Source organism: Hypanus sabinus, chromosome 11 (assembly GCF_030144855.1).
Source record: "Hypanus sabinus isolate sHypSab1 chromosome 11, sHypSab1.hap1, whole genome shotgun sequence".
Taxonomy (NCBI): domain Eukaryota; kingdom Metazoa; phylum Chordata; class Chondrichthyes; order Myliobatiformes; family Dasyatidae; genus Hypanus; species Hypanus sabinus.
This window is the reverse complement of record NC_082716.1, coordinates 11,689,887-11,717,167: the sequence shown is the minus strand read 5'-3', so window position 1 is coordinate 11,717,167 and position 27,281 is coordinate 11,689,887. Positions and strand designations below refer to the sequence as shown.

The 27,281-nt window shown below is 42.0% G+C and overlaps 1 protein-coding gene and 1 non-coding gene across 2 annotated transcripts in view; one reads left to right on the top strand and one right to left on the bottom strand.

Moving 5' to 3' along the window:
• Positions 1 to 27,281, bottom strand: part of adgrl4 (adhesion G protein-coupled receptor L4) — a 146,070-nt gene that overhangs the window by 88,815 nt on the left and 29,974 nt on the right. Inside the window, exon 3 of the mRNA XM_059983773.1 lies at positions 400 to 552. Coding sequence (XP_059839756.1) covers positions 400 to 552 — 153 coding nt within the window. The remainder of the gene's footprint in view (positions 1 to 399; positions 553 to 27,281) is intronic.
• LOC132402365 (U6 spliceosomal RNA) lies at positions 24,930 to 25,033 on the top strand. Its single transcript, XR_009514883.1, has one exon. It is a non-coding gene; the product is annotated as a U6 spliceosomal RNA (small nuclear RNA).

Here is a 27,281-nt window from a genome sequence, read left to right as displayed (position 1 = left end):
TCTCAGGATCTCCGACACTCCCCAGCTTCTACACCACTATGAGGTAATGATCCTCAGAAAAGAATATTTTGAGATACAGCGCAGTAACAGGCCCTTCCAGCCCAATGAACCCATGCCACCCAATTACACCCATGTGACCTATTAACCTACTAACCCGTATGTCTTTAGAACATGTGAGGAAACTGGAGCACCTGGACGAAACCCTTATGGCCACAGGGAGAATATAGCAACTTCTTACACACTGTGGTGAAATCGAACCTGGGGGTCACTGTTGATGTAAAACGTTACACTAATCGCTACACCACCATGTTTGCCCAAAGATGTAAAGACATAAATGTTTAAGACAACACATCTGAACATGAGCAGATGCTGTGTGCTCGTGTCTGCAACTGTGCCTACCCTGGCACGTAGTACCATCATTTGGGATGAATTCCTTCTTCTGATTTGAGGACTGGTAACCCTTGACGCAGGTACAGTAGAAACTCCCGTAGGTGTTGTTGCAGGTTGCATTTTGTCCACAGGTTAACGTCGAATTCAGGCACTCGTCATCATCTGAAGTAAAACAAAAACAAATACCTCACAGCAAGGCCAAAAATGAGAAGGAAGAACTTGCAGTTCTGTATAAACATCCATCACACAGACCAGACTGTCTGCACTTCAAAACACCTCAGGAAAGCAGCCAAATCAATCGGACCCCAGCCACCCTGGCCATTCTCTCTTCCTCCCTCTCTTGTCAAGGGGAAGATAAAAAAGTCTGAGAGCGCAGAATCAGGTTTATTATCACTGACATATGTCTTAGAATCAAATTCCAGAGGACAAGAATACTTTTAACATGAGGTGAGAAAGTTGAAAGGAAATCTGTTAGGCAAGATCTCTTTTACACAGAGTAGTGGGTGTTTGAAACAGATTACCAGGGGTGTTGGTGAAAACAGGTATGGTGGTGTTTAACAGGCTGCCAGGGTTTTTGGTTAAAGCAGGTATGATGGTGGTGTTTAACAGGCTTTTGCCAGAAACACGAATATGCATGAAATGGAGAAACATGGATCATTTGCAGGCAGAAGAGATTTAATTTAATTGTTTGGCAGAAGGCCTGTGTGGTGAACTACATATACCATATACCTGTCTGGACACGCCCCCTGCTGACTGCTCCTGTGGCCCCTCCCACTGACCGTGGCTCCTCCCACAGACCCTGGTATAAAGGCGATTGAGGCCTGAGCCCAGCCCTCAGTCTCCAGGATGTAGTATGGTGGTCAACTACTGCTTGTTCTTTCTTCCAGTCAATAAAAGCCGATATCTCGCCTTCACGTCTCAGAGAGAGTTATTGATGGTGCATCAGCCTGTTCCTGTACTGCTCTGCACTATGCTCATTGTTCTGTTCATAGTCATGCAGGCACACTGTACAATATGGAAAAACGTCCCAACTCGCTGATGCCAGCCAGCTCGTTTTGCCCATATTCCTGTACGTCAGGGGTTCCCAACCTTTCTTACGCCATGGACTCCTACCATTAACCTAGGCGTCTGTGGACTGCAGGTTGAGAACTCCTTCTCTACACCTTTCCTGAACAATTACATATCCAAGTGTATTTTGAATGTTGTAATTGTGCCTACCTTTACCATTTCCCTGGTAGCTTGTTACATATACCCATCAAAGTCAAAGCCTAAACAAATTTATTACCAATGTACATATATGTCACCATGCACTCCCATGAGATTCACAGGATTATACAGGAAAGTAGTGAAATACTACACATAAACAAAGACTGACAAAAAACAATGTACAATATAAGACAAATTGTGCAATAAAAAATAAACAAATGAATAAATAAATAGATTGATAAATAAATGATTGTTGGCAAAATCTTAAATGAAGACGAGGAGGCCTACAGGATTGAGATCTGCCAGCTAGTTGAGTGATGTAGCAGCACAACATTGGTAGTAAGATGAAAGAGCTGATAGTGGTCTTCAGGAAGGGTAAGATGAGGGAAAACAAACCAATCCTCATACAGGGATCAGAAGTGGAGAGAGTGAGCAATTTCAAGTTCTTGATTGTCAAGATTGCTGAGGATTTAACCTGGTCTCAACATATCAATGCAGCTATAAAGAAGGCAGGACAGTGGCTATTCTGTATTTCATTGGACGTTTGAAGAGTTTTGGTTTGTCAACTAAAACCTGCGAAAACCTCTATAGAGCATTTTGACAGACTTCATCGCTGTCTGGTATGGTGGGGGTGGGGGCGATTGCACAGGACCGAAAGAAGCTACAGAAAGTTGTAAAATTAGTCGGCTCCATCTTGGGTACTAGCCTCTGTAGCACCCAAGACATCTTCAAGGAAAGGTGCCTCAGAAAGGCGGCATCCATTATTAAGGAACCCTGTCACCCAGGACATGTCCTCTTCTCATTGTTACCATCAGGAAGGCAGTACAGAAGCCTGAAGCTGCACACTCAGCGATTTGGGAACAGCTTCTTCCCCTCTGCCATCTGATTCCTAAATGGACTTTGAACCCATGAACGTTACCTCCCTTTCATTATTTCTGTTTTTGCACTATTTTTAATCTATTTAATCTACATATATATACTTAATGTAATTGATTTACTTAATTTACTTTTCTATATTATCATGTATTGCATCGTACTGCTGCTGCTAAGTTAACAAATTTCACGACATTCTGAAAAAGAAAGATAAATAAATAATACAGTACAGTCCTTGAAAGTGAGTCTGTGGGTTGTGGAGTTAGTTCAGTATTGATGTGAGTGAAGTTATCCATGCTGGTTCAGGAGCCTGATGGTTGAGGGGAGTACCTGTTTCTGAACCTGGTGGTGTGGGATCTTGGTAGTAGTGAAAAGAGAATAGCGTCTGAATTGTGGGGGTCCTTGATGATGGACGCTGCTCTCTCATGGCAACCCTCTTTGTAGATGTACTCAATAGTGGGGAGGGCTTTGTCTGTGATCCCCTCTATGTGATACTAGCCATGCAAACTACATTGTCATTCATATCATTAACAGAGATAAGAGGCAACAGTGGTTTGACAACAATCCTGTTGGCCAACCACTGGCCACAGGCCTCTATTCTGAAAGACAACCCTCCACTACCATAACACTAGAGATAATGCAGATGCTGGAATCCAGAGTAACACACACACAAAATGCTGGAGGAACTCAGCGGGCAAGGCAGCATCAATGGAGAAGATTAAGCAGTTGACATTTCAGGCTGAGCCCCTTTGTCTGGACTGATCTACTACCCTCCGAGTCCTAATACCAAGCTGATTTCGTATCGATTTTTTTTTGTGTTTTTATTTCAACTTTTTTAAGCTTAACATTCTTGCAGAAGTCACTGAAAGTGCTAAGCATTGATTAGTGAAGTGTAACTGAATTGTTGAAGATATCAAAAATTATATTTCCTGCCAAAAAAGCTGACTTATTTTGGATGAGCAACAAGTAATTTTTGATATGTGTATTATCATTCTGTGATAAAATTTCATCGCTTTACAAGATAAAACATGGTATTTCAATTTTTACTTTAATGCAATGTGATGTTCCAATCTTTATTTCTTTCTCTGTAAATAAGTTATTCTTTACCTCTGTTTTTTTATCTCACTGACTGAGAATTGGAAACAGAGAGTCATAGGCTCATACAGCAAAGGAACAGGCCCTTTGGTCCACTGTACCCATCCTGACCCTTAAGCACCGATCTTTAATCATCATCATTACGTGCCGTATCATTTGATGTGGCAGATCATGGTCTTCCATCTTCTTTATCCATGACCCATGATTGTTCTTGGCAAATGTTCTACTGAAGTGGTTTGCCATTGCCTTCTTCTGGGCAGAGTCTTTACAAGACGGCTGACCCCAGCCATTATCAATACCCTTCAGAGATTGTCTGCCCGGTGTCAGTGGTTGCATAGCCAGGACTTGTGATACGCACCAGGTGATCATATGACCATCCACCATCTGCTTCCATGGCTTCACGTGACCCTGATTCTGGGGGCTAAGAGGTGCTACACTATTCAGTGTTTTAGGCAATGATATTCTTCCTGGTTACACGTCCACGATTGCTATAATCTGTTGTCAACATGTGGCAGAAGGCAAATTGGACTGGATCCATGTCCTGGAAGGAGCACATACTGCAAGTCCTATTACAAAAATTACAAAGGAGGCACAACAGCACTTCTACTTCCTTAGATTCAGCATGTAATCTAAAGCTCTGACAAACTTCTATAATTGCCCAATGGAGAGTACCCTACCTGCTGGCATCATGGCTTAACATGGCAATGCCTGGATACAGAAAAGCTTAAAAAACGTGGTGGATATAGCCCAGTCCATCTCACTCAAAGCACTTCCCAACATTAAGCACATTTACAGGGAGCACTGCCACAGGAAAGCAGCATCAATTATCAAGGACCCCCACCATCCAGGCGATGCAGTGTTTGGGAAGGAGATACAGGAGCTTTAAGTCTCACACCACCAGATTGAAGAACAGTTATTATCCTCTCACTATCAGGTTCCTGAACCACTGTGGATAAACTCCCTCACCAAAGCACTGAGCAGAATCCACAACCTGTGGACTCAACTCTACAACTCTTTCTTCAGTATTATTTATTTACTGATTTAGTTATTTTTTAAAAAATTGCACAGTTTGTCTTATTTTGCACATTGGTTGTTTGCTAGTCTATGTTTGTATGTAGTTATTCATTGATACAACCATATAACCATATAACAATCACAGCACGGAAACAGGCCATCTCAGCCCTCCTAGTCCGTGCCGAACTCTTAATCTCACCTAGTCCCACCTACCCGCACTCAGCCCATAACCCTCCACTCCTTTCCTGTCCATATACCTATCCAATTTTACCTTAAATGACACAACTGAACTGGCCTCTACTACTTCTACAGGAAGCTCATTCCACACAGCTATCACTCTCTGAGTAAAGAAATACCCCCTTGTGTTTCCCTTAAACTTCTGCCCCCTAACTCTCAAATCATGTCCTCTCGTTTGAATCTCCCCTACTCTCAATGGAAACAGCCTATTCACGTCAACTCTATCTATCCCTCTCAAAATTTTAAATACCTCGATCAAATCCCCCCTCAACCTTCTATACTCCAATGAATAGAGACCTAATTTGTTCAACCTTTCTCTGTAACTTAAGTGCTGAAACCCAGGTAACATCCTAGTAAATCGAATCTGCACTCTCTCTAATTTATTGATATCTTTAATATTGATTCTGGTGTAATTTTATTTGTTTCCTTGTGAATGCCTGTAAGAAATTTAATCTCAAGGTAGTATATGGTGACGTATGCGTACTTTGAGAATAAATTGACTTTGAACTTTGAACTGTGAGCCTGACTGAAAGGTGCATCAGCATATGTTGCAACTAAACGAGATGGTGGTGAGGCTGCATTTGGAACATTGTGTGTAGTTTTGGTCACTCTGTTATAGGAAAAATCTTATTAAACTATGATGGCATTGGGTTTGCTGAACTATTGGATATAAATAGTCATAAGTATTTTCACTATTATACTCTAACTACCCAATCTTCAAAGACTACTTTACTTCACTGTTTACCCTCCATGGTAAGTTTCAGCTGCCAGTACCCTTCTATCTGAATGGTGGGTCCCGCTCGCTACCAAGGAGAAGATGCTTTCATCTAACAAAGCAGTTTAAACACAGTTCATTTATTTTCAGTAATAAACATTTAAATCCAAACAACTTTCTTGAAACACATTTAAAACTCACAGAGGATTTCTAATGTATAAGATGATTCCAAATTACAAACTATTTCTAGAACACAAAGGATTTCTGAAACAGGTACAATTCTTATAAACTAATGAAATAGCAATCATGCAGATGAATGAATTGTCCATCATAGAAATCGAAACAAAAGGAATGGACCTTAGTCAGCATTTGATGTTCTTCAACCTCTCTTTATAAGCCTGACCTGCCCTCTACATTTATACCTTATTTTTACCACTCCAGTGACTTCACACGTCTAATATTTTCTCAGATACCCTTTTTAAACAAATGGTCTAAAAGCATGTTGGAAAAATAGATTTCAGCTCAATATTCACAGTTCACAACTAATGCTGTAAAGCTAACTTCCTTAAGCACATAAACGCTTCCAACTACAAACACATCGGTTATTTAATATGTTAAATGTTACTATCCATTTGGTCTGCACGCTTCCTTGAACTAAGCAACTCAGAGTCAGCTTGTCTGTTCGAAACAGGCCAAATTAAGCAACCCATAGTCTTGTACTGAACACTCATTCAGCAATCAACCAGGCGCAGTGAGCTAAATCTTAGTTTTTACAGACAGAGCATCTGCTATGTGCAGAACTTGTTTGCAAAGTTGCTGTTTTGACAGCAATGCACACAAAGTGCTGGAGGAACTCAACAGGTCAGGCAGCAGCTATGAATCAGTATCAGGTTTATTATCACCAGCATGTGTCATGAAATTTGTTAACTTAGCAGCAGCAGTTCAATGCAATACATAATGTAGAAGAAAAAAAGTAAAAACGAATAAGTAAGTAAATCAATTACGGTATAAATATATTGAATAAATTAAATATCATGAAAAACAGAAATAATATATTTAGTAATTGGATGGCAGAGGGGAAGAAGCTGTTCCTGGATCACTGAGTGTGTGCCTTCAAGCTTCTGTACCTCCTACCTAATGGTAACAGTGAGAAAAGGGCATGTCCTGGGTACTGGAGATCCTTAATAATGGCGCTGCCTTTCTGAGATACCACTCCATGAAGATGTCCTGGGTACTTTGTAGGCTAGTACCCAAGATGGAGCTGGCTAAATTTATGACTCTCTGCAGCTTTTTTCAGAATAAACAGTTGGCATTTCAAGCCGTGACCCTTTATCAAGTCCTGATGGAGGGTTTTGGTCCAAAATATTGACTATTTATTCCCATTCATAGATGCTGATCTCCTACAGCACATTGTGATAGTGAGAAGTTTTCTTACAATTGTTTGTGAAACGCTGCTGTGTTTAGAATGCATGCTATACAAAACATGAAAAGAGGTCTAGGAAGCAAATATGCATCACAAAACTAGCAGGCTTTACCAGAACATGCCTGGACATGGGGTCCTGAGTTACAAAGAGAGGCTGTGTAGACTAGTACTTTATTCCCTGGAACATAGGGCATTATGGGGTGACCTGATAGAGGTAAAAAATCATGAGGGGCATCATCATCACCATCATCTTTATGTTCCTTGTCATATGATGCGGGCCATTATGGTCTTTGACCATGATTATTCTTCGCAAATTTGTCTACGGAAGTGGTTTGCCACTGCCTTCTTCTAGGAGTGTTTTTACAAGATGGGTGACCCCATTATCTATACTCCTCAGAAATTGTCTGCCTGGCATCACAAAATGAGAGGATCTAGCAGAATGTTGCCTGGACTTGGGATACTGAGCTACAAGGAGAGGCTGCATTGACGAGGACTTTATTCCTGGAGCATAGGACATTAAGGGACCGCCTGATAGAGGTATATACAGAATGAAAGGCACAGACAGGATGAAAACACATTGTTCCCAGGGAGGGAGTTTTCCACAAACCAGAAGGCATTGATTTAATATGAGAGGTGAGAGATTTACAAGGGACGTCAGAGGAAACTTCTTTATGCAAAGGGTGGCATGTATTTGGTCCGAGCTGCCGGAAGTTGGAGAGGGTCCAGAGGAAGTTTGCTATAATGATCCTGGGAATGAAAAGGTTCACATATGTGGAGCATTTTGTGTTCTGGGCCAGTACTTGCTGGAGCTTAGAAGAACGAGGGAAGATGTTTTTGAAATCTACTAAATATTGGAAATTGACATCTAGAGAATGATTTCAATAATTAGAGAGTCTAGGAGCTGAGGGTACAGCCTCAAAAAAGAAGGATGCCCCTTTAGAACAGAGATGAGAAGAATTTATTTAGCCAAAGAATGGTGAATCTATGGAATTCATTGCCACAGACAGCTGTGGAGATCAAGTCATTGAGTATATTTAAAGTGGAGGTTGATAATAATAGTAATCAGTAATAATAATAACTATTTATTTAGCCCCTTTCATATATTAAAATGCAATCTCAAGGTGTTTTACATAGATTGTAAGTGTAAATCAATATAGTCATAAATAAAAGGTTTTTGATTAATGATTGCATGAAAGATTATGGGAGAAGGCAGGAGCTTGAGAGGGAAAATAAATCAGCCATGATCAAATAGCAGAGCAGCCCTAATGGGCTGAATGACTTCATTCTGCTCTTATGTTTTATGGTCTTATTGCCTTTAATTCTATGTGCTGGTAATTTTGGTACAAGTAAGTTTTTCTTCACAGCTGTGCACATATGCACTTGTGCAAATGACAATAAACTCGACATGAATTAGCTTGCACCTCCTCCACGGTTAAAGTGTTCTTGAGCTGTTTTACCTTCAACCACATTACACTCTATTGAAAAGGGATCATTGTGTTCAGTGTGTGAACTCAGCCATAGAGAGCTATTGTGGGTATGATGAACTTGTCCATGAAACTTCCTTGAGAATACATTACCTTATTGAGCTACATCTTATACTGGTTGGTTGAAAGACAGGTTCCAAAGTACTAAGTTGGAAATGAAACCTTGAACTTTTATTCATTTGCAACATTTCAGATACTACTTAATATTTCCAGCTAGTATATTCCTTTCCTCATCTACCTCAAATAGAATTACCACAGAATCAGAATATGAAACAGTACAAGGAATGACTATTTAGCCCATCAATCCTGTGCTGGCCCTTTGGAAGATCTACCTGATTAGTTCCACTCCACTGCTCTTTCCCCAAAGCCCTGCGATTCCTTTTTCCTTCTGACTGCATTGAAAAATACACTTATGTACATCCTGTACCTAATAAAGTGGCCATTGAGTGTATGTTCATGGACTTCTGCTGCTGTAGTCCATCCACTTCAAGGTTCAATGTGTGCTGCATACAGAGATACTGTTCTACATGTTACTGTTGTAATGTGTGGTTATTTGAGTCCCTATTGGCTTCCTGTCAGTTTGAATCAATCTGGTCGTTCTCCTCTGACCTCTCTTATTAACAAGACATTTTTACCTACAGAACGGCTGCTAACTGAATGGTTTTTTGCTGTTTGCACCATTAACCAAAGTGTCCATGGACCCCAGGTTGGGGACCCCTGAGACTGTTGTGCACCACGTCTGGCACCAACAATTCTTCCACGGTCAAAGTCACTTCGATTTCTTCCCCATTCTGATTTTGGTTCGAAAGTCAACTGAACCTCTTGACCATGCCTACATGCTCTTAGGCATTGAGTTGCTGCCACATGATTGGCCAAGTAGATACTTGTATTAAGAAGCAGATATAGAGGCATACCTAATAAAGTGGCCACTGAGTGTATATCTACATGTAATAGGTTAATTCCAAATATCTTGATGTTGGTTCAGTTTTCCCAATATTAACTCTCAGGAGCAAAGCTAAATAACTTCAAGGCAGATTGCAATGTGATTTCAATTTTACGGAGAACTTATTGTAAGTGAAAAAAATTCAAAGAATAATATATCAGAACATTGTAATTGTGGTTATTATATTTATTGAATGCACAGGGTAAATGTAGTCATAAAGGAAACTTTCCCTAACAACTCATATTGCAAACAGATAGTACTTTTGCTAAGAAGCACTTAAAATGCTGGATGAATGCAGCAGGTAAGGCAGAATCCATGGAGGGCAATAAATAGCAATGTTTCAGACTGATACCCTTCATCAGGGTGGCAAAAGAAGTGGGGAGAAGGTAGGGGGAGGTAAAGGTGTACAAGCTAGAAGGTGATAGGTGAGACCAGATGAGGAGGAAGATAGGTGGGTAAGGGAGGACAGATGATATAAGAAGCTGGGAAGTGATTGGTGGAAGAGGTTAAGGTTTGAAGAAGAAGGAATCTCATAGGTGAGGAGAGTGGACCATGGGAGAAAAGGAAAAAGGACGGAACTCCAAAGGGAGGCAATTGTCTTGTGAGGAGAAGAGAAGAGGTAAAAGGGGATTCTGAATGTGGAATTGAAAAAGAGAGTAGGGGAAGGGCATAGAAATCATTTCAAATCAGAGAAATTGATGTTCATGCCATTGGGTTGGAGTCTGGCCAGATGGAAAATGAGGTGATGCACTTATACCCTGAGAGAGGCCTCATTGTGGCAGTAGAGGGGGCCATGGACTGCCATGTCAGAATGGTAATGGGAAGAGGAATTAAAATGGATGGCCACTGAGAAATCCTGCTCGCTGTGTGCGGATGAAGTGAAGGTACTTGAGCATCTGGTAACGGGGAGAGTGTATAAACTCCTTACAGGTAGGGCTAAAATTAAACTCCGAACTCTGATAACTTGAACTATAATAGTGTCATGCTAACCGCTACGTTACCCGGTATGCAAGACAGGCTTTACGCTGTACCTTGGTACAGATGAAAATAACAAGCCAATTCCTGTTCCAAAAGCATGAGGAAGAGACAGGCCAAGGTGATGTTGCCTCAAAGAAACATCTCCACCCAGTGTCAGGGAAGGAGCTGGTGCTGGACGTCAGGTGGGCTCTCAGCCAGAGGAGGAGATGAGAATGAATGGCTGTCTACCAGGTATGGGACTCTGGGGGATGCTGGGAGCGGTTAGGTTGCTTCTGCACCACCTCTTCCTTCCTGGTGCATCGGCATGCAGGACCCACAGGAACTGGCAAAAGTCAGCAGGCAAGGTGGGCCCTGGCCTAACACTCCATCCCATTACAATCTGTGTGACAGTGAAACAATAGTTCAACCCTACAACACTCTTCATCTGTATAAACAGACTGGCCACGTTCATAATAGGACACAATGGTAGCATAGCAGTTACCGTGATATTTTCACAGCTTGAGGTGTCAGAGTTCCAAGTTCAATTCTGACACCCCCTGAAAGAAAGATTGTATGTCCTTCCCATGTGTGCGTGGGTTTCCTCTGGGTGCTCTGCTTTCCTCCCACAGTCGAAAGATGAACCAGTTCGTAGGACAAGTGGTCATTGTAAATTGTCCTGTGATTAGGCTAGGGTTAAATAGGTGGGTTGTTGGGCGATGTGGCTCATTGGATGGGAGGGGCCTCTCCTGTACTGTACCTCTAAAATAAATAAAGTCATCAGTGTAATTAAACACGTGGAACAGATGGTGTTTTGTAGAAAGGCTTGAGGAAATGAACTGAAATATAAAAGGCAGAGTGATGTTCAAAAAGTAGTCAGCGCCAAAGTACACATAAGACAAATGTAATCAGGAGATGTCAGGTATTAAAAGTGCATATCACAGGCATGTCCTGTGTCCTCTCCCTGCAAGCAGCTGACTGTTTTCTCTGGCAGTTTTCCCTACTTTGGCAGCTCCCCATCCCCAAGGTTTTGCCTCTGTTGTCCGGGACAGATGTCTGCCAAGTAAGTTAAGGTTCAAAGTAAACTTATTATCAAGGTATGTACTTGTCACCATATACTACCTTGTGGGCATTCATGGTAGAACAGATAAATATATACAAAATGAAAAGCTACACACAAAGACTGACATGCAACCAAAGTGCAAAAGAAGATAAACTGTGCAAATAAATGAATAAATGATACCGAGAAGATAACCCATAGAGTCCTTGAAAGTGAATCTGTAGATCGTTGAATCAGTTCAGTGCTGAGGTGGATGAAGTTATCCACACCAGTTCAGGATCCCGATGGTTGAAGGGTAATAACTGTTCCTGAACCTGGTGGTGAGGGACTTTAGGCTTCTGTACATCCTTCCCGAAGGCAGTAGCAAGAAGAGAGCATGAGCTGGATTGTGGGGTCTTCGATAATAGATGCTGCTTTGTTGTGGCAGCGATACTTGTAAATGTGCTCAGTGGTGGGGATGGCTTCACCTGTGATGGACTGGGTGATATCTAGCACATTTCGTATGCTTTTCTGTTCTTGGGCACTGGTGTCTTCATTCATACCGTGATGCAACCAGTCAGATCATTCTCCACGCTGAACCTATAGAAGTCCGTCAAAGTTTTAGGTGACATGCCGAATCAGTGCAAACTTTTAACGAAGTAAAGGTGCTGTTATGCCTTGTCTGTGATGGCAGTAACGTGCAGGTAATTCTTGCCAGATGATCCAATAAGGTGATCATCGTAACTAAACACTTGGTGTTCCACAGTCGTACTAAAACTATTTGCTGAGAGGATACAAGTCCCCACTGAGGGCTCATTCATGGTGAGCAGCTTCAAGTTCCTTCATGTCAGCATTTCAGAGGATCTATCCTCTGCCCAACACTCTGGTGTAATCACCAGTGGTAATACTTCATTAGCAGCTTGAGGAGATTTGGTATGCCATCTAATACTCTTAAAATTTTTTCCAGATATGAGGCGGGGAACATTCTGAGTGGTTGCATGACTGTCTGGTATGGGGGCTCAAATGTGCAGGATTGTTAGAGACTGCAGAGAGTTGTAGCCTCAGTCAGCTCCGTCACAGGGTCAAACCTCCCCACAATTGAGGACCTCGATTGTCCCCGAGAAGGTGACATCCATCATTAAGGATCCTCACCATCCGTAAGATGCATTCTACTTGCTACTGGTATCTAGGAGGCAATACAGAAGGCTGATGATTATTGGATGGTCTGAGAACCCATGGACACCACCACACTACTCCTCTTCTGCACTATTATTTGAATGTTTATTCTTGTAACTCAAAGTAGTTTTTAATGTCTTGCACTGTACTGCTGCCACAAAATACGAAAAGTCATCACGATCCAACAGTGATCTTAAGGAAGCATGTCTCAAGAGCCAACGTACTAGTAAAGACAATCGATGAAAGCAGAGTGATGTTCAGGATCACCTGTGGAGATTGAACAAGATCTATCAGAATCAGGTTTATTATCACCGGCATGTGACGTAAAATGTGTTAACTTAGCAGCAGCAGTTCAATGCAATACTTAATCTAGCAGAGAGAGAGAAAAATAAATTAAATAAAACATAATAATAAATAAACAAGTAGATCAATTATGTATATTGAATAGATTTTTTTAAATGTACAAAAACAGAAATACTGTATATTAAAAAATGTGAGGTAGTGTCCAAAGATTCAATGTCTCTTTAGGAATCAGATGGCAGAAGGGAAGAAGCTGTTCCTGAATCACTGAGTGTGTGCCTTCAGGCTCCTGTACCTCCTCCCTGATGGTAACAGTGAGAAAAGGGCATGCCCTGGGTGCTGGAGGTCCTTGATAATGGACTCAGCCTTTCTGAGACACCGCTCCCTAAAGATGTCCAGGGTACTTTGTAGGCCAGTGCCCAAGATGAAGCTGACTAGATTTACAACCTTCTGCAGCTTCTTTCTGTCCTGTGCAGTGTCTCTTCCATACCAGACAGTGATGCAGCCTGTCAGAATGCTCTCCACAGTACAATTATGGAAGTTTTTGAATGTATTTGTTGATGTGTCAAATCTCTTCAAACTCCTAATATAGTATAGCTGCTGTCTTGCCTTCTTTATAACTACATCAATATGCTGGGACTAGGTTAGATCCTCAGAGATCTTGACACCCAGGAACTTTTGAAACTGCTCACTCTCTCCACTTCTGATCCCTCTATGAGGATTGGTATATGTTCCTTCATCTTACCCTTCCTGAAGTCCACAATCAGCTCTTTCGTCTTACTGACCTTGAGTAACAGGTTGTTGCTGTGGCACCACTCCACTAGTTGTCTTATCTCACTCTTGTGCGCCCTCTTGTCACCATCTGAGATTCTACCAACAATGTTTGTATCGTCAGCAAATTTATAGATGGTATTTGAGCTATGCCTAGCCACAGATCGGGCAGTTAGGAAGAAAATGCTCAGCTCATTTACGGGAACACACAGAGACATGAACCATTTCATCTGGTCTGGTTGGAGCAGTCCAACTGCCAAGCAAACAATATGCCTTTAAACCTAATACACTGGAACTCCCTTCTCATTGGCTATTTCAGTTGTTTCAAAATGCAGTTCAGTTCACTCAGAATATAATATCAACTTTTCTTCTGTGCAGTCAAACACATCTAGCTTTCTGATGTAGCCAGCCATTTCTGTTTTTTTTAAATTTATGAATATTAACATACAGTACTCACAGTTTGTGAACCCATGAATTTGTCTGTTTGCTGTGTTTTTCTCTCTCTCCTTTCCATGAAGACAAGTGCTGCTCTGCTATTTTTAAAAATTGAATGCCTCTTTGCACTTCAACAGGTAGGCAGGCATCTCAGATTTATTTTAAAACTACCTTGTCACCAGTTTTGTAGCTCCAAATGTTCAAACTCATTGAAAGAAAAAGATGAGAGTCTGGAATGTGTGTATGGTAGTTTTGTTTTTAAACCAGGTGTGCACATCTGAAATATGACAACGTATGCCATTCATGTAGCTTTACGCACTGTGTAAGTCACAATGAATTACTTAAATGAACAGGACTGCATAATTATACAATATATTTACAATATTGTTTAAGTACTATTGCAATAGTTACTGCCATCATGGGGGAGAAACCTTATTTATGCCACTCATGATTTTATATACACTCAGTAAGGTCCATGTGGGAAGAGTGAGCAATGTCAGGTTCCCAACTGTCAATATCTCTGAGGGTCCAACTGGGACCCAACATATTGATACAGCTACAAGTAGCGTATGACTGTGGCTATATGTCACTCAGAGCTTGAAGAGATTTGGATGTCACCAAAAACATTCGCAAGTTTCCACAGATGTACCGGGGGAGAGCATCCTAACTGGCAGCATCGCTGTCTGGTATGGGAGTGGGGCTAATGCACAGGATCAGAATAAGCTTCTAGGAGTTGTAAACTTTGTTATCTCCATCATGGGAACCAGCTTCTGTCGTATCCAAGACATCTTCTAGGAGTTATGCCTCACAAAGCTGGCATCCGTTATTAAGGACCCCCATCATCCCTCCACTCATTGCTACAATCAGGAAGAAGGTACAGAAGCCTGAAAGCATAGACTCAATGATTCAGGAAGGGCTTCTTCCCCTCCACCATCAGATTTCTGAATTGACAATGAGCTCATGAACACTACCTCATTACTTTTTTTTCTATTTTTTCACCTCTTACTTAATTTAACTGTACATGTACTTACTATAATTCAGAGTTTTTTTCTATTATTATGCATTGCATTGTAATGCTGCCACAAAGACAGCAAATTTCACAACGTATGCTGGTGATACACTGATTCTGAAAGTTGCTCTTCAGCCTCCTGTGCGGCAGGACAGAAAAATGCCCCTAAATATATCCATCCTCTCTTATTTCTGGCAAGATCCTCACAAATATGTAACAGTAATAAACCAACATGGACCCTGGTGTACCACAAAAATAAAATTCTCTAGAAATGAGAGTTAAGACAGAGAGGAGAATGATATCTTCTTCTGTTTCAATTGTTGAGAACAGCCAAGTGGCAAAGAAAGAGCATCACCTCATTCGGGAGCTGTAACACTGTGTGGTCCTGAGAGTCCTGGTAACATAATTGGCTCCACAGAAACGTCTTGGGTAACAGGATGCAGTGTATGCCTTTGAGTGATCCCCACATGATATATGTTCATTCCTTACGTGCTGTGTCGTATGACATGCAATCATAGTCATGACCGTGATGGCTCTTGGCAAATGTTTCTACAGAAGTGGTTTGCTGTTGCCTTCTTCTGGACAGTGATTTACAAGACGGGTCACCCCAGCCCATTATCAATACTCTCTAGAGATTGTTTGCCTGGCATCAGGGGTTGCATAAGCAGGACGTGTGATATGTATTGGCTGCTCATTTGACCATCCACTACCTGCTCCCATGGCTTCACGTAACCCTGATTGGGTGGGGAAGGGGGGGCAGTGCTTGCCCAAGTGGGAACTGCAGAGCGTTACCACTCCTTTGGTAGAGATGTATCTCCACCCCGCCACCCAATGATATAAGTAAATATAAAATTATGAGAGGCACAGGTAGGGTAGACGGATTCCCTCTTCCTCTGTGGTGAAATGTCAAATAGTAGACGGCATAGTTTTAAGGTGAGAGAGGAAATATTTTAAAGGGATATGCAGGGAAAGCTTTTTTTTATACAGAATGTGATAGGTTGCAGGAAATCGCTGCTGGGAAGATCTTGAAAGCAGATGTGATTGTTTAACAAGATAAGAGCCCATGATGTTACACAAAAGATGTTGGCATGGATACAGTATTGGCTGACTGGCAAGAAGTAGAGAGTGAGAATAAAGAGGCCTCTTCTGGTTGGCTACTGGTGACTGGTGGTATTCCTTAGTGTTTGGAGTTGGGACCACTTACTTTCACGTTATGTGTCAACGACTTGGATGATGGAATTGATGACTTTGTGGCCAGGTTTGCAGATGATGTAATGAGAGATGGAAGGGCAGGTAGTGTTGAGTAAGCAGGGAGGCTGCAGGAAGAATGGGCAAACAATTGGCAGATGGAATGTAGTGTAGGGAAGTGTATCAACATGCACTTCGGTAGAAGGAATAAAAGGATAGACCTATTTTCCAAATGGGGAGAAAATTTAAAAAAAATCAGAGGTGCAAAGTGAACTGGAAATCCTTGTGTAGGATTTCCTAAATGTTAACTTGCACATTAAGTCAATGGTATGGAAAGTAAATGCAATGTTTGCATTGATTTTGAGATGACTAGAATAGGATGCGCAGGTTGACTGTGTGGTTAAGAAAGCGTACAGTGTATTGGCCTTCATCAATCATGGAATTGAATTTAGGAGACGAGAGGTAAATTTGCAGCTATATAGGACCCTGGTCAGACCCCACTTTGAGTACTGTGTTCAGTTCTAGTCGCCTCACTACAGGAAGGACGCGGAAGCCACAGAAAGGGTGCAGAGGAGATTTACAAGGATGTTGCCTGGATTGGGGAACATGCCTTATGAGAATAGGTTGAGTGAACTCAATCTTTTCTCCTTGGAGTTGACAGAGGATGAGAGGTGACCTGATAGAGGTGTATAAGATATTGAGAGGCATTGATCATGTGGTTAGTCAGAGGCTTTTTCCCAGGGCTGAAATGGTTGCTACAAGAGGACACAGGTTTAAGGTGCTGGGGAGTAGGTACAGAGAAGATGTCAGGGGTAAGTTTTTTACTCAGAGAGTGGTGAGTGCGTGGAATGGGCGCTGGCAATGATGTTGGAGGCGGATACGATAGGGTCTTTTAAGAGACTTTTGGACAGATACATGGAGCTTAGAAAAATAGAGGGCTGTGGCTAAGCCTAGTAATTTCTAAGGTAGGGATGTGTTTGGCACAGCTATGTGGGCCAAAGGGCTTGTCTTGTGGTGTAGTTTTCTATGTTCTATGAATCCTGTGGTTTTCTGTATTTCCTGGCTACCTGAAAAAGATGACTATCAGAGTTGCATTGTACATGCATACTTTTGACAATAAAATGAACCTTTGAATTCTGTAAGAGCAAAGATGTGATGCTGAGGCTTTATAAGGCAAAGTTCAGAATATTGTAAGAATATTGTAAGCAGCTTTGGGCTCCTTATCTGAGAAAATGTGTTCTGGCATTGGAGAGGGTCCAGAGAATGTTACTGAGAATTGTTCCAGGAATGAAAAGGTTAACCTGTGAGGATCGGTTGATGGTTCTGGGCCTGTACTTGCTGGATTTTAGAAGAATGAGGGGGTATCTCATTTTAACCTATCGAATAATGAAAAGCCTAGACAGAGTGGGTGTGGAGTAGAAGTTTCCTAGAAGGCACAGCCTCAGAATAGAGGGAGTTCATTTAAAACAGAGATTAGAAGGAAATTATTTAGTCAGATGGTGAAAAATATTTGGAATTCATTGCCACAGATGACTATGGAGGCCAAGTCATTGGGTGTATTTAAAGCAGAGGTTGATAGGTTCTTGGTTAGTCAGGGTGTCAAAGGTTACTAGGAGAAGGCAGGAGAATGAGGTTGAGAAGGAAAATAAATCAGCCATGGTGGAATGGTGGAGCAGACTCGAGGAGGCAGGTGGCCTAGTTCTGCTCCTCTGCTTTGTGTCCTTCTGGTGAAAGTTTAACAAGCATTTCAAAAGGCACATTAACCTAAGAGGCATTGATAAAGTGTACAGCCAGAGATTTTATTCCCCGGAGTAGAAATGACTAATATGAGGGAGTATAATTTTAAGGTGATTGGAAGAAAGAATAGGGGCAATATCAGAGGTAGGTTTTTTTACATAGAGGGTGGTAGGTTTGTGGAACAATCTACCAGGGGTGGTGGTAGAGACAGATACCTGAGGGGCATTTAAGAGACTCCTAGATAGGCATATGGATGAAAGAAAAATGGAAGATTATGTGGAAGGGAAAGGTTAGATTGACATAAGAGCAGGCTGAGTGTTTGGCACAATGTAGTGGGCCAAAGAGCCTGTGCTGTTCTGGATTGTTCTATGGTTTATGAACAGGCAGGAATGGAGTATGTTTAGGCAATACAATTAGTTAAAAGCAGTATGGGTGCCGCAGACATTTTGAACAAACTGACTTGTCCTTGTGAAGTTCTATAAACTGTATAATAGCAGTGTTGTCTTGGCCATTTCCTCTGGATTGAAAACAGTTTGGTTGAAATTTCCTGTTTACAATTTACAGTCATGTGGCAATAGTGAGCACACGTTCAGACCATGTCACTGGCTGTGAGGCGCAGAGGCTGTGAAATCTTTCCTGAAGACTCATGCTTTTCTTCCATTTGTTCGCATACTGACGTCAGCATAGAGCTGAAGACCTCCTGCACATTTTGTTTTCGTTGCTCTGACTGTGAGAAACTTCACGGGCACAAGTGTTATCATCAGCCAACCATCATGTAAACAAGACTTTAAAGACTTTGATCCAAGTCAAATACCCCTGGAATAAACTCCTCTGTTACGTGCTTGTGGACACAACTTTGGACTGATGAACCTCAGGATAAAAGGCTATTTCTGATGTCCCTCTCTGTTGGATATCCTCCATTCTATTCCTTACAAAAACTATTTACCAAAGCTACAAATTTGGACTTACATCAAACACCAATCTACAAAAGTAGATTGGAGTCGATAGAATAGTTCACAATTAAGGCTTCTAGTATTTTAAAGCTTTGAATCCAAAGTTGGTGTTGAGGAGTTTGCATAACCCATGGAGGACAACATCTGAATCCATATATATTTGCAGTGAGGTAGCTAAACCACAGAAGGCCATCAAGTTATACTGCACAGTCAATGTTTTGGGCTGAGACCTTTCACCAGCACTGGAAAGCAAGGGAACAGAAACCAGAATGATGAAGGATCTCAGCCTGAACCATCGACTCCATAGATGTTACCTGAATGCTGAATTCCTACACCATTTGTGTGTGTTGCTCTGGATTTCCAGTATCTGCAGAATATCTTGTGTTGATAGAGGAATCGAGTCACAGAAATATGCAGCACAGAATCCGGCCCTTGCCGGAACAATTTAAGCTGCCTACTCCCATCGACCTGCACCAAAACCACAGCCCTCCATACCTCTACCATCTATATACCTATCAAAACTTCCCTGAAACGTCAAAATCAAGCTTGGATGCACAACTTGTGCTAGCAGCTCGTTCCACACTTGCACAACGCTCTGAGTGAAGAATTTTCTCCTCTTAAACTTCTCCTCTCTCAACTTAACCCTTGACCTCTGGTTGTAGTCCCACACAATCTCAGTGGAAAAAGCCTGCTTATATTTACCGCATCTATAACACCATGAGGCCACACTCAGGTTGGAGGAGCAACACCTTATATTTTATTTGGGTCGCCTCCAACCTGATGGCATGAACATCAATTTCTTGAACTTCTGTTAATGCCGCCCCCCTCCCCTTCACCATTCCCCATTCCCATTTCCCTCTCTCACCTTGTCTCTGGTGCTCCCCCCCTTCTCTTTCTTCCACGACCTTCTGTCCACTTCTGTCCAATTCTCTCTTTCACCAGCCTTGTATCTTTCTACCAACCAACTTCCCAGTTCTTTACTTCACTCCTTCTCCACTCACCCCTCACCCCCAGTTTCATCTATCATCTTGTGTTTCTTTATCCACTCCCCGTACCTTCTTACTTTGACTCCTCATCTTTTTTTCTCCAGTTCTAATGAAGGGTTCAGCTCGAATTGTCGACTGCACTCTTTTCCATAGATGCTACCTGGCCTGCTGAATTCCTCTAGCATTTTGTGTGTCTTGCACAAATAATATTGAAAACCTCTATCATCTTTCCTCTCAATCTTCTACATTCCAAGGAATGAAGTCCTAACCTAGTCAATCTTTCCTTAATATTGAGGTCCTCCACACCCGGCAACATTGTTGTAAATTTTCTATGTACTCTTTCAAACTTATTTACATTTTTCCCTTTAGGTAGGTGACCAAAACTACACACAATACTCCTAACCAGGCCTCACTAATGTCTTATACAACTCAACATTACATCCCAACTCCTTATCTCAATACTTTGATTTATGAAGACCAACGTATTGAAAGCTTTCTTTATGACCCTATATACGCGTGACTCCACTTTCAACAAATATTTCAGGTTTGTTAAATAAGTTTGTATCTTTATTGACATTGACCTTTCTTGTGACCTATTGCAGACACATTGGTAAATATTATGGTTTCCCATTGCATTGCAATCTCACCAGTTACTGGGTGGATAATCTACTCCTGAATCCCCCTGTTGGGTTTATTGGATTTATTCCTGATTATTTTATAGAGATGGCTCATAGCTGTTCTCTTCTCTACAACTAGAGAGTAGCTCAGTTATTAGACAGCACCGTATAATAAATACTTAGACATATATGAAAATATGTGAATTTACTGTTGGCAAAGCTCTTCTGTGTGCTAAACCTCCGTGAAGACCTCCTTGAAGAGATGAAGCCAATAGGAAAATTGTTCTTCCCATTCATCTCACAATAGTACCCTGTATATTTTCAATATACACCTCGATGAGTGATCACCTTACTAGGTGATCTGGACTGAATAAAGGTACCTCCTGTATCTAATAAAGGAGCCACTGACTGTAGGTTTGTGGTCCTCTGCTGCTGTACCCTATCCACTTCAAGGTTCAGAGATGCATTCAGAGATTCCATTCTGCACACCACTGTTGTAACGCGTGGTTATTTGAGTTACTGTCGCCTCCCTATCAGTTTGAACCAGCCTAGACATTCTCTTCTGACCTCCCTCATTAACAAGGCTTTTCCATCCAAGAACTGCCACTCACTGGGTTTTTTTTTGTTCTTCACACCATTTTCTGTAAACTCTTGAGACTGTTGTACATGAAAATTCCAGGGGATCAGCAGTTTTAGAGATACTCTCTACACTGATGACTGTGTGGCTTGGCACAGCTCAATTACCAGCTATAATTTTGCTGATGTTGGCAGAACCTCAGATGGCAACGAGGAGGTGTACAGGAGTGAGATAGATCAGCTAGCTGACTGGTGGTGCACCGATAACCTTGTACTCAGTGTCAGCAAGACCAAGGAATTGATGGCGGGCTTCAGGAAGGGGAAGTCAGGAGAACGTGGACCAGTCCCCATCAAAGGGCCAGTGGTGGAAAGGCTGAGCAGCTTCAAGTTTCTGGGGCATTGAGGTCTCAGATGATCTGTCCAGCATGTTGAGGCCATCATGAAGAATGTTTAATGATGCAGATTGTATGAACCAAACACCCTCTATCTTCCTTCCTTTCTCCTTCTGATTCCACCATATTCTCTCACATCATCTTCTTTCCCCTTTCACATCTGATTGAATTAGCCACTCATCTACAAAATTAACACACTGGGTCTCCTGTCCTCCCTCAAAATACTTCCATCAGCCCTTCATCTCTCCCTTTTCTGGTTCCACTTATCACTTCCCTTTGTCATCAGATTCCGGGATCTGTAGCCCTTTGTAGTCTAGAGAGAGATGCTCCTGTCATTCGGAAGTGAATGGTTCATTGATAAATAGTCCACATCATGTTCTGAAATAGAACATCTTCATAAGTATTTTATGATTCTGATTAAAATAGAACAATACAGCACAGAAGCAGTCCCTACAGTCCATGATGTCTGTGCCAAATTAAACTAACATTTCTGCCTGTACATGATCTACAACCCTCCACCCTGCATGTCCACAAGTCTAACAGTCTCTTAAATACCATGGTCATATCTGTTTCCACCATGATCTTTGGCAGCCCGCTCCAGGCACCTATCACTCTCTGTGTAAATAAAATACCTGTCCTTCACAGCTCGCTTAAACAAAAGCAAAGATTGATAGGTTCTTGATTACTAAGTGAGTTAAGGGATACTGGGAGAATGTGGGAGAATGTGATCGGGGGGAAAAATATCCACCATGATTGAATAGCGGAGGAGACTCTGAGCTGAACGCTTCCTCCACTATACCTGGCAGCCCGTTGCAGGCACTGCATTCTCTGTATAAGAAAAAAAACCTTGTCCCGTACAGAGTCATGGAGTTATCCAGCAGGCATCGTGCCTTCTAGAGCTTAGCTCCTGATAGGGTCTCCCATGGCAGTAAGGTTCAGGGGAAGGTTCCAGACAAACAGCTATTTAACCAAGACCTTGGTGGTAGATTGCTGAAGCTGATGACACATCACAAATTAGATAGGCAGATAGATAGAACGATAGATAGATCGATAGCTGATCATCTAGTTAGACCGATAGATAGATAGATACCTCCATTGCTTGTTCACCAACTAGTTAGATAAACAGATGAATAGACAGATCGAAAAGCAGGCGCATAGATAGATAGATTGATTGATAGATATATAGATTGCTGGCTGGCCAGCTATCTAGCTAGCTAGCTAGATAGATAAATATATAGTAGATGGATAGATAGATAGGTAGGTAGGTAGATAAATAGATAGATGGCCAGCCAATTAGACATATAGATATATAGACAGATAGGTAGTTAGATAGATAGATGCCATTACAGCTCAGGGCATGAGAGTTAGGAGTTCAATCCTGGTGGTCTCTGTAAGGGGTCTCTGTATGCTCTCCCTGTGGAATACATGGGTTTTCTCCGGATACACTAGTTTACTCCCACAGTCCAAAGCCATATCAGATAGGTTAGTCAGTGAATGTGAATTGCCCCATGATTAGGTTGGGATTAAATCAGGGTTGTTAGGGGTTGCTGGGTGGTACATCTCAAAGGGCTAGAAGGGCTATTCTGTGCTGTATCTTAAAATAAATAAAATAAATAGATAGATAATTCACGGGAGGCTGGAAAATCACCTTCTACTCTCCTACGCTCCAAGGCAAAAGCTCCTAGCCTATCCCAAACTCTCCCTACAAGTATTTTTAAAACTTTCCCCCCTCATCTTAAAAGCATGTTCTTTAATATTCCCTGGGGAAAGTTTTATGACCGTCCACCCTCCTACGCCTCTCACTATTTTATAAATTTCTACTGGCTTTGTTGAGTTCCGTACTTTTGATAAAGTGCTTGTTTTTAAAACTGCACTGAAAAGAACTTCCTTCCAAGAAGATTAAGTGTTTTAAAGTAAATCCTTTATTTATTTATTTTATTTAGAGATACAGAGCAGAACAGTATCTTCCGGTCCAACTAGCTGCACTGGCAAGCAACCCAGCTATTTAACCCTAACCTAATCACAGGACAAGTTAACCTACTAACTGGGACATCTTTTGTGGGAAGAAACCGAATCATCTGCAGGAACCCCATGCAGTTCACAAGGAGAACGTACAAACTCTTTACAGATAGCACCAGAATCGTTCAAACTCTGGAACACCCTGAGCTGAAATAGTGTTGCACTAGACGCAATGCCACTGTGATGTCCCTAAAGTTAACTTCATCACTGGATGTGGACATCACCGCCTGCAAATCGTTGTCCATGTCCAATGACCTCTGAACCTGAGGAGGGACAACAGCTTGATGGGGATGGAATGACGCAGAGGCCAGACCCCAGTAAGAACAACAAGATCCCACCGTCCAACAACCTCTTTGACTACCGCCCACCCCCACCCCCCACCCCAAGCCAACCATCAGGCAGGAGGTACCGCAGCAATAGGACAAGGACTGTTAGGATGGAAAACGACTTCTTTCCCCAGGCCACGAGACTACTGAACTCTCTGCCACCACCCACATCTCGTCACATATGAAGTCCCAGTACCATTATGCTGTTTACCTTTTAACTTATTAATGCACCCTTTTATTTGTTTATTTTACACTTTTTGTATCATATGTCAATGATTTGGATGATGGAATTGATGGTTTTGGTGCAAAGTTTGTAATGGTATAAAGATAGGTAGAGGGACAGGTAGTTTTGAGGAAGCAGAAAGGCTGCTGAAGGACTTAAATTAGAAGAATGGACTGATGAATGGCAGATGGAACAGTGTTGGGAAGTGCACTTTGGTAGAAGAAATGAAAGGGTTGATTATTTTCTAAATGGAGAGAAAATACAAAACACTGTGATGCAAAGGGACTTGCAGGATTCCCTAAAAGTTAACTTGCAGGTTGAGTCTGTGGTGAGGAAGGCAAATGTAATATTAGCATTCATATCAAGAGGACTTTATAAATGTTGAAACTTTATTAAGCACTGGTGAGGCCTCACTTCAAGTATTCAGAGCAGGTTTGGGTCCCTTATTTTAGAAAGGATGTGCTGAAACTGGAAAGGGTTCAAAGGAGGCTCACAAAAATGATTCCAGGGTTTAATGGCTTGTCATATAAAGACCGTATGACGGCTCTGGGCCCGTATTCACAAGAATTTGGAAGAAAGAGGCATGACCTAATCAAAACCTATCAAATACTGAAAGGCTTTTATAGAGTGGATGTGGAGATGATGTTTCCTATGGTGGGAGAGTCTAAGACCAGAGGACACAGCCACAGAATAGAGGGGTGTCCTTTTAGAATCAAGATAAGGAAGAATTTCTTTAGCCAGAGGGTGGTGAATCTTTGGAAATCTTTGGCCAAGACATCATGTGTATTGAAGGCAGAGATTGATAGATTCTTGATTAGCAATTCAGACCCTTAGCTACTCATCAAGATATGCTTTGGTAGTACATATACTAAATTTGGAATAATATAGAGAATATTAGTGTAGACCTTGCACAAGGATAACACATTTGTGAAATGGATAGGGGAGAACCATTGGATGTGGTATATTTGGATTTTCAAAAGGCTTTTGACAAGGTCCCACACAGGAGATTAGTGTGCAAGCTTAAAGCACACGGTATTGGGGGTATGGTATTGATGTGGATAGAGAATTGGTTGGCAGACAGGAAGCAAAGAATGGGAATAAACAGGACCTTTTCAGAATGGCAGGCAGGGCCTAGTGGGGTACCGCAAGGCTCAGTGCTGGGACCCCAGTTGTTTACAATATATATTAATGATTTAGACGAGGGAATTAAATGCAGCATCTCCAAGTTTGCGGATGACACGAAGCTGGGCGGCGGTGTTAGCTGTGAGGAGGATGCTAAGAGGATGCAGGGTGACTTGGATAGGTTAGGTGAGTGGGCAAATTCATGGCAGATGCAATTTAATGTGGATAAATGTGAGGTTATCCACTTTGGCGGCACGAACAGGAAAACAGATTATTATCTGAATGGTGGCCGATTAGGAAAAGGGGAGGTGCAACGAGACCTGGGTGTCATTGTATACCAGTCATTGAAGGTGGGCATGCAGGTACAGCAGGCGGTGAAAAAGGTGAATGGTATGTTGGCATTCATAGCAAGACAATTTGAATACAAGGGCAGGGAGGTTCTACTGCAGTTGTACAAGGCCTTGGTGAGACCACGCCTAGAATACTGTGTGCAGTTTTGGTCCCCTAATCTGAGGAAAGACATTCTTGCCTTAGAGGGAGTACAAAGAAGGTTCACCAGATTGATTCCTGGGATGGCAGGACTTTCATATGAAGAAAGACTGAATTGACTAGGCTTATACTTGCTGGAATTTAGAAGATTGAGGGGGGGACCTTATTGAAACGTATAAAATTCTAAAGGGATTGGACAGGCTAGATGCAGGAAGATTGTTCCCGATGTTGGGGAAGTCCAGAACGAGGAGTCACAGTTTAAGGATAAAGGGGAAGCCTTTTAGGCCCTATTAGATGAGGAAAAACTTCTTCACACAGAGAGTGGTGAATCTGTGGAAATCTCTGCCACAGGAAACAGTTGAGGCCGGTTCATTGGCTATAATTAAGAGGGAGTTAGATATGCCCCCTGTGGCTAAAGGGATCAGGGGGTATGGAGAGAAAGCAGGTACAAAGTTCTGAGTTGGATGATCAGCCATGATCATATTGAATGGCGGAGCAGGCTCAAAGGGCTGAATGGCCTACTCCTGCACCTGTCTTCTATGTTTCTAAATGTTCCATATTTTTAGGGCTACTCAGTAGAGAAGAGCAGTTAGTGCAATGTTTTACAGCACCAGCTTTAAAATCGGCCAGGGTTTGATTCTCACCATGAACGTATCGTAATTGCTCTTAAGTCTTGAAATTGAACCCACATGCGCTACTTCTGATGGCAGCTCATTCCACACCCTCACCACACTTTATGTTTCCCCTTAAATATTTCACCTTTCATCTTTAACCTGTAACCTCTGGTTCTAGACTCACCCAACCTGAGTGGGAAAAAAAAACTTGCTTGCATTTACCCTATCGATAGTCCACCTAATTTTGCAAGTAATTTAGATAGGCACATGGACGTAAGGAAGACATGATGTAGGTTGGAGGGATTGCTGTCTGGATGGTTTTGATTTGACTTTTAGCTGCTTTGGCACAACACTGTGGGCCAGATGCCCTGTTCCTGTGCTGTACTCTTCGATGTTCTATCAAATCTCTCCTCATTCTCCTAGACTCCAGGAAATACCGTCCTAACCTATCCAACCTTTCCCTGTAACTCAGGTCCTCAAGTTCCAGCAACATCCTTGTAAATTTTTTTCTGTACTCTTTCAGTCTTATTTCTGCCTCAGTATTTGGCTGGGCAGTAGAGTAGCATAGCGGTTAGTACAATACTTTGCAGTACCAGCAACCAGGGTTCAATTCCCACCTCTGCCTGTAAGGAGATTGTATGTTCTCCCTGTGACCAAGTGGGTTTCCTCTGGGTGCTCTGGTTTTCTCCCACATTTCAAAGACATACTGGTTAGGGTTAGTGTGGTGTGGGCATGCTATGTTGGCGCTGGAAGCATGGTGACAATGGTGGGCTGCCTCAGGTGCATCCTTCGGACTGTGTTGGATTTTGGCACAAATAATGATGCACCACTGTGCCATCTTGTGACTGGTTTGTGCCAACCTCTCAGTCATCTTCCTCAGAGCAAGATCCAACAGCAATATGGTTATGGCTAGATCTGTTTCAGTATTGAGTGATCACATTTGATTACTATAAAACAGGCTTTGCCCACAGGAGG